The 8558-nt window shown below is 36.8% G+C and overlaps 1 protein-coding gene across 4 annotated transcripts in view; it reads left to right on the top strand.

Moving 5' to 3' along the window:
* The window catches only part of RPS6KA2 (ribosomal protein S6 kinase A2), a 258165-nt gene that overhangs the window by 152779 nt on the left and 96828 nt on the right, over positions 1-8558 (top strand). For all 4 annotated transcript variants that reach the window (XM_029961600.1, XM_029961603.1, XM_029961602.1 and 1 more), the window contains 2 exons: positions 4115-4231; positions 8134-8215. In XM_029961600.1, coding sequence (XP_029817460.1) covers positions 4115-4231; positions 8134-8215 — 199 coding nt within the window. The remainder of the gene's footprint in view (positions 1-4114; positions 4232-8133; positions 8216-8558) is intronic.

Raw genomic sequence — 8558 nt, 5'->3', positions numbered from 1 at the left:
CCCTACACTTTCTGATCCTACTCCAGTATGTGACAGTGAGTTGGGAAGTATTGTTGCAGTTAGAAGAGTTTTCCATGGTTGCTCTCCATCAGCCACCAGGTGTTAAGGCCTCTCTTTCTTCAAGAGGGGCCTGTGCTATCCACAGTCACAAGACAAGAACAGAAGCTCTCTTCTCCTTTGTCCCAAGGGAGAGCAGATCAAAATGGCCTTTTCATTCAAATACTGGGTTAACTTTCATCTCCGAAACTTATGCCAGCTTGGGGGAAGCCTCTAAGTGAGTAATACAGTATAGAATCAGATCCTGAAGAGGTCTTTCTTGTAGTAGCATAGAGAAGCACTCTCCATTCCTCTTTTATCCTTCTGGTTCATTACCCTCCCTCCTCTAGTCTGTCCTGCTTGACCATGTGCTTTCTTCAAACCGCCAAAAACATCCATCTCACTTTTGTCACAGGATGATGCTTTTTGTGCAAACATAAATATTTAGAGAAGTTTACGAAAGATTAAGCTTCATCAAGTCAAGCATTCCAGCTAATGCAATGTCGGGACAAGTCAGCAGGGAGCAAGAGCCTGGGCTGCTGTGCACAGCTGTTGCAAGATCAAACTATGGAACATTCATTTTTGACTCCACCAACTTCACTGATCAAAACCATTTTCAAAGTTGGCTGCTATTTTTTTCCAGAGTGAAATCCTTCTCATCAAAACAGCTTCTTCAGTATGCAGGCTTTGTCTGTGTTGTGAATCTCTTGCCTCAGTTTTATTGTTGGTATGGAAATTCCTGATGCAGATATGCTGCACTTGCTGGAACAGTGAAAAAAAAGTTCTTAAGATGCAACTTAGAGCAAAAACAGTTGAGAGATCTGTGATTTGATAGTTTGGGTTTCACTCTGATCATCAATATCTGAGAAAAATTATGCCATATTCCCTATTAATGTAATACAGGGAGACTTCAAAAGATGTAAATGAGAAAATCCTGTATAAGTAAGAATATTAATCAAGAATATAAGAGCATTTGGTTTGTGGGGTTTTTTTTCCTAGTAAGGTAATACAAACAGAAGTTATTCCAGAATTTATGCAGCCAAGTAAGTAATAAGATATAGGAACACATGCAAGGCAAATGGGTGCATGTGTGCAAACACATCAGCATATATTTCCTTTAAGGGGCTGTGTCCATCTTCAGTCTCAAGCACTGACAGTTTGGCTTTCTGCTCCAGCGGGAAGTGGGTTTGTCATACTAGCTAAAATACTATCTACCTTTTGGACAGCTCACAAGTGCCACCACTGTGGTGATGATCGGTGAAAAAATAGATGTCTGGCATGCAGTGCTGCTGTGCTGCCCCTTTCTAGTGAGGAGACCACAGGAAATCCACAGGAAATCCTACCTTCCTAGAAAAATATCCTGCTTCCTCCTAAGGACCCATGGATCAGGCAGCTCGACTTGACTTTGGGCAGATTGAAAGAGAATATTCTTTCATAGGAAGTGACTCAAGCTTTATTGTTTGAGACACTGAAAACCACAGTAAAAAAAACCAGCTGGTCTGACCAAGATGACCCTTAGAAACCTCTTCTAATCAATGTTTTTACAGTTTAATGAAGTCACAAAATCTAACAGATATTTCTCATCTTTAGAATCTGTGCTTCTCTGATAAACTTTGGTAGGCCTTGTATTTGGTTCCATTCTTTTTAATATCTTTTTTTTCTGATATATTAATTAAAGATGCATGTAATTATTGGTTTTATTGCAAGTTTTTAATTAATTATGCTAATCTCTGGAAATGCTAGAAATTTTTAAGCATTCTTCCAGTAAGCTGAATTGTCAACACCTTAATACTTTTAATATATTCCTGTAACTGAACACATTTCATGAACTTAAAGAGGTTATATTAAATTTAATAATACAATGAGAAATATTCTTAAGGTTGTAGGCCTAAGACTTTGATGACTAATATGAATGGACAAATTAAAACTCACTCATCATTAAACTTGCAAATGTTGCTGACAATGAGTTCATGGTTCAGGTTGAAGTACAGTCTAGCTGAATTAAAAAGGAGTTTGCTGTTTGTAGTAGATCTCATCCACCATTTTTGAGATCGAGGTGTCAGCTCAAAGTAGAAGAAAATCTGAGGAAGGTACATGGTGTATATAAAATTTGGGTTAGTTTCCTTTTCACAGAGTTTTGTCTCCTGAATAATTTCCAAATTTGCATCCACATACTGCATCACCTGGTTGCAGTGGATGGTTCTTGCTGAGCTGTGCTTCTGTGCAAAACAGAGATGGGCCAAATCATGAAATAGTGACTAGGTGCCCTCAAGCTGCATTGACTTGAGATGTCATGCAGTTTTTTTCATCATACCATGGTTTTTAAGTGGGGGTCCACACAAAGAGACTGACCTGCAGAAGTAAATCCTCCCAAACTCTGCCTGTACTTCATAGAGAGCAAACTCTCAAGCACATGAGGTCTAGTGTGGAGGTGATTCAGGAGGCCAACTCTTTGGGGAGTAATTTTTATCCTTCATGTGTAACTGCTGAACAAGATGGATGGTGAGCCCTGCTCTCCAGATACTTTATCTAAACTGCAGCATGGCAGGGTGGGCTAAGCTTGAAATAATGTTCTTATCAATGTGCAAGTCTCTCAGCTGCAGGCAGTTTACTAAAGATGCATATCCCTCGGTATGAAGACTCATCACTTCTGAACTTGGTGGAGCCTTTGATAACAGCATGTGGATAATACTGGGTTTCTTTAGGAAACAGCTAATACAGAGAATCGAAGTTGTATGAATTTACTACTGTTTTTCTCACCTAGGAAAAAAATAAATAAAAAAAAATATACATTTAATATCTCCCACAGCAAATAAATCCAGAAAAATGAGAAGAGAGGTCCTGACAGTTATGTACTTAGAAATTCTTTAAATCCCTCTGTGAAAACTGTTCATTAGTTTCAAGCATTTCCTTTCAGTCAAACCTTAAACTAGAGGCATTAGGTTCAGAAAAATGAGTTGTTGTGAGATGATGATTATTTTCCATGACTGTGGTAGCATGTACAAAGTAGATAAAGCTTTCCAAACCAAGCAGAAGATACAGTCCCTGTTCCAAAGCACATGAGTGCAAAGGGGCAGGGTAGGGAAGAGGAGGAATGAAGTTACAATATAGAAAGCAATCGTGGTAGTGCAAGCCATGTATCCGATGAATTACAGCTGGTAGAAAGTGATAGCAATTTTTCTGGACAAGAAGAGAATGAAATTTATTCTTGTTTAGTACAGAATGTACTAAATTAGTGATTCCCCTCAAACTGGAATATAAAAAAAATAAGTTTTGTACTCAAAATCTGTATTTTCGTTGTAGGAAAGTTAGAACAAGTAGTTTGGAGGAAAAAAAAAAAGAAAAAAAACACAAGCCCAAACCAAAAAGTTCAAATGTAGGTGTACAAAACATACAAAATAAAAATAAGTCTAAATATTATCTTCCCTTATCATTGTGTCCTTGAAAAGCAGGTCCTTTCTTCAAGGTTTCTTTTCAGCTCAGTGACTTTCTGGGTTGCTGCAAACTGTGTAGTCCCTCTGGGTCTCACATGACCCAGTCGCTCTCTTTTTAGAGGAACATGCCAAAAAAACATGAAACAAACAACTAAAACAAATGCCATATGTCACAGCTTTCAAGATGAAAGTCCTAATTGAACTGGTGTCTTTGAGGAATATGCTTCTATTGACAGCGAAAATATTTTAACAAAAGAACCTGGAAAATCCGAAGCTAATTCTTGCAAGCAAGAAAGTGTGTGCTGGACCCTCTGTAGTACAGATTCAAGTACATGCCATTCTGCTAGCAAGGTCTCTGATGGGCATACCAAGTTCCACAGTATATTTTTGACCTCAGTTTGTGTATTCTGTCTTTACTTAGTCATATCTTGAGGCTCAATAAACAGAAGTACCGGGCCTGGGTGTCCTGACAGTTACCATCCCCAGCCAGTAAAAGGCACATGGAATATTTGGGCAAACATTTGTTTCTATTTTCAAAATTTGCTACATGACTATAGTGTCACAGAAGATGAGATTTTAAAAATTAATATGTTTCCTTAGGATAAGAGCTCTGATTTGGGGATATTGTTTTGTTTTCTTTGCAGGAAGAAGGTATCGTGAAGGAAATAGACATCAGTCATCATGTCAAGGAAGGTTTTGAAAAAGCAGATCCTTCTCAGTTTGAGCTGCTGAAAGTATTAGGACAAGGTTCATATGGGAAGGTAATTTTTATTTTTATCTAATCACCTAGAGCAACACTGAAAATATAATATCTTTTCTCTGAGTTCATTTACACTGATAACGTTGTCCATATATAAATTATATTGTAAAGGCAGATAAGCAAAGCTCTTCTATGTTCATTTTAATAACACTTCTGTCTTTTACCTTGATTTCTGCATATAAACCAGTTTAGCAAATAATGCTTAGGGTTCTGGGCAGTGAGCATCACTGTTTATAAAATTAGATTCTCCTCCCTCTTTCTGACCTGTTCACCAGGGAGTTGAGTGTGCCACTGCTGCTTAGTTGGAGAATATAAATAGGAGCATTCAAAGACTTAAAGAAGTCAGCTGCACAGTTCCCACTAAGGGCAAATGGGACCTCAAGCACATTTCCAAGTCCCAGACTGCTGTTAAGCTCACACTCAGAGACCTTGAAAGGATCCTGGAGATAAACCCCACTGCAGAGGATGGCCATCATTATGGTGAGATCATAGGGGGAAGAAACCTGGCTACATGACCACACGCTAATTAATGGAAATAGCATTCTTCACATAACCTTAAGACCAACGATTTTCTGAATCCCAAAGACAGTTCTTCTTCAGCAGGACATATTAGTTGGAAATGAGAATAGGAATGAAAGATGGAAAGAAAGAGGGAAGAGTCAGTTCTGCCTTAAATTCTTTCCATAGTTTAAATAAGTCACTGAAACCTTTGGAACAGTAAACCTAATTGAAACCAGGCATGAAAGACCTTATAATTGTAAGTATATTATTTTGTGAGTTTTTTTGAAAATACTTCCCAATCAGGGCCTTTAGTTTTATTCCTAAAAGAAGCTATATTGAGAGTATTTATCAACTTCCTGAGTATTCTAAAGTTATATTGATAATTAAGTCTATTAGAAGTTCCCCGAGATGAGAGATATCAGGAAAGTTAACGTTCAATACCAAGTTTTGATCTAGAGAATTTCTTGAGAACACAGTGATGATATTCGAGTTTTGAAAATTAAATAAATGTGAAAAATCAAACAACTCAAAATTAGGTTTACTGTATGACTCAATACAAGGAGAAGAGCAAGAGGCAAGAGAAGGAAGTGTCTTCTGCAAAAGCAACATGGGCAGAATGGCCAGTTTTCAGATTCAGGCAGTAAAGATTTTAGAAATGGTTTGCTGTCTGTCTTATAGTGTATTGGCGTATATCAGTATTAACGGTTTGAGTTGGCCTTCTAGCTTTAACCATTTTATAAGCAGAATGCCTAATCTCTGCCACCACTTCCTAAAAGGAGATCTGATTTCTGGGAGATCAGAGTGTGATTATAAACATCATACTTGTTTGGAGCTGCGTGTGATTACAAATGATTTTCTGTTTCTTATGCAGTCTTCAACCACCTAAATTTTCATCACCTTGGTATTTGAGGTAATGGTTCAAATCATAAGTGTCTGGGGATGCAAACCTTTAGGTTTTCAAGTTGTTCACACAAGGTCTAAATAATTTCTTGCAGGATTAGAGATAATTTCTAAGGGAGTGACCACTCTTGAGAGGCATAGCACTTGCTTAGCTTTCTAGATTAGGATTTGGGTGATAAACCAATTGTTCCAGCTCAGAGAGTTTTGCTAGTTCAGGTGTTAATAACCTGAGGTGCTTGCAAACATATTAAAATAGAAAACTGAAAGTCATGCTCAGCCACATGCCCATGCTATTTTGGGAAACTAGTATAGTATAGCTAATATAACCAGTCAAGTAAGCACTCCAGGGCCACTTAGTGGTTTCAAGAGTGATGTAGCTTTACCTTTAAGAATAATCAGGATGATGTCATTTTGCAGTACAATGCATTTTCGTTTGTTCTGTTTCCTTTTTTGGTTTGATGATTATTTTGGTGTCCTATGAAAAAGAACACAGTGTTCTTGACTCATCTTTTTTGGAAGGAATGCAGACAAGTGTCCTATCCCATGCTACAGGGAACAGCTGACTAGTGACTAGTAACGTAAATTGGTAATTTTGCTTATTATAGCAATACAGGTATTACGAGTTTTGCAAGATTACATGGCAGACAAGATATTTCTAGAAGTGCAGCCTAATATTTCTGCAGATGCAGCACGCTGTGCTTTTCTATGTGCACTACTGCTTAAAACCATTATCTTAAGGGTTTGAGTTTTGGCATTTTTTGGGGTAAAGAGTGCATAACCATTTTTACAGAATAATAATAATACAGCTGAAAATCTGGTGTCTGGGCAAGCTTGCTTTTGACTTTCTGCTCCCTTTCAATGTAATGCAAAAATTAAATCTTTTACTTGAGCTGGATAGAAAAATATCACAGCTTTTCTCTGTAAACTTCTAAATGGATTGACTTCCTGTTAATGCTGGAGCAGCTGAGCTTAATTTATCATGAATGTTAATGAAAAACACTTCACAAAGTCTTATGTGTTCCTGTTGGATCCAGATTTCATCATTTGTTCCTACAGTTGTGAGTGCCGGAGCTATTTGTGTGTTCATCAAACTAGGAAACAGGAGATGGGAACAAGCAACATGTGCCCAAGCTCAGCCAGTCAGGGCAGCTTGGCTGAGGAACTGTGCATATCTCCTATACACAGGAAACATCTTGAGAAGGAAAGTCTCACCAAAAATCTATCAGATCATATGCAGAAGTGTGGTAGCAATGATGCTGTCAGATGTAACAGTTCTAATTAAGGTGTTGGGGTTTTTTTCTATTTCTAGCTTCTGTACCTGTTTGGTAAAAGCTATTCTCCCTCCACAAAAATCCTTCCTTAAAGGATGTTTGAGAAGATCCTAATCTGTTTACAGATTTTTATTTTAGTAAGAAGAGTCTTTCAACTTGCAAATAATGCACTAGAAACAGACTTCCTCTTTTTTTTTTTTTTTTGGCTTTTTATATTTTAGGTGGAGACAGTTAACAAAGCTGCATGGTTCCTGGACAGGAAATTAATAAAATAATTGCTAAAGAATTTTTAATCTAACTGGACATTCATCAGTTATATAATTTCTCCTAGATTTTGTTAATTTCTATATTTGTAATTATATGTACGTGGTACTGTATTTTTATTTCTGTGTTTGTCTTCAGCTTCTGTCCAGTAACAAAAGTGCTGAAATAAAAAAAAAATAAAAAAAGACATTGTTGTCTGGTACTTCTGACCTCAGCAAACAGAGTAAGTGCTGGGAATCAACTAAAAGATTTGTTTATTTTATTTTCAATTATTAAAACACTGAAAGTCTTATAAAGACCAAACTAAGCTACTGATTTCTTTGTTCACTACCTCTCCAGTGCTCAGATGCACTCAGGGGCAGATAAATATATTTGCATGGAGTAAAACAAATAGAATACATTTTTAGCTACAACTTTAGTTTATTTCAATTAAAAATTTACACTGTCAGAAGATGAGGCATAGGAGACTATAACAGGGAAAACTGTCTTTATTAGAATAACAGATTTTCAGCTGTATGGACTTTCTGCTTCAGTTACATCTTAGGCAAAGTCACCATTCATGATTTCCAGCATAAATTAGACCAAATTGGTTTTTCTCTGTAATGTAATTGATGGCAATAATTTTAAGACACTGCACATTCCAAAACACAAATGAGATATAAATTTTTTTCATGTAAAGTTGGTCAGAATATGAAGAGCTATGTGCACACTAATTCTGACTCTTCACTCAACTTTAACTGGATATATAAGGGCAGTTAATAATGTTGAACATATTTTCTTTCTGAGGTGGTAAAGGCTTAAAACTGAAAATTTCCAGAGCTAGCTCGACCAATTGCAGGTGAAATAGATATTAAATACTTTCAACTAGTAATTTCCTGAACAATAGTATCTTTTCTCCTGTCAAATGCAGTAAGGCTTGTAAGTAGAAATTCAGTACTTATCTGTACAAAACATTTGCTTTTTACAGGTATTTCTAGTAAGGAAGATCAAAGGATCTGATGCAGGCCAGCTTTATGCCATGAAGGTACTTAAGAAGGCAACTCTGAAAGGTAAGGACTGGGACAGTGGCTGCAATCTCTATTTCTGTGCTACTTAGTAATTTATTTTCCTTGCCATTTTTTACATCACTGCTGCTTTATGGTATGTGAGTGTATAAATATGTCTCTGCTATCCTCTAAAATTCTGCCTCACTGTAGTGAATGTTCTAAAAAAACATAAACAAAAATATATTACCTATAAAGTGTGGGAGAAGGAAAAGAGGAGTTTGGAGTTTCCCAGCTGCATGCTTTCTTCATTTTCTTAGTGTTATTTATAGGACTTCCATTGGGTATATATTAATTTGTATTGCAGTGTCAGTATCTTTCTGTTGCTGAAGTAAATAAGGATAACCCC

The sequence above is a fragment of the Manacus vitellinus genome, unplaced genomic scaffold, assembly GCF_001715985.3.
Source record: "Manacus vitellinus isolate BGI_N305 unplaced genomic scaffold, ASM171598v3 scaffold_37_pilon, whole genome shotgun sequence".
NCBI lineage: Eukaryota > Metazoa > Chordata > Aves > Passeriformes > Pipridae > Manacus > Manacus vitellinus.
This window is presented reverse-complemented; position numbering and strand designations above follow the sequence as displayed.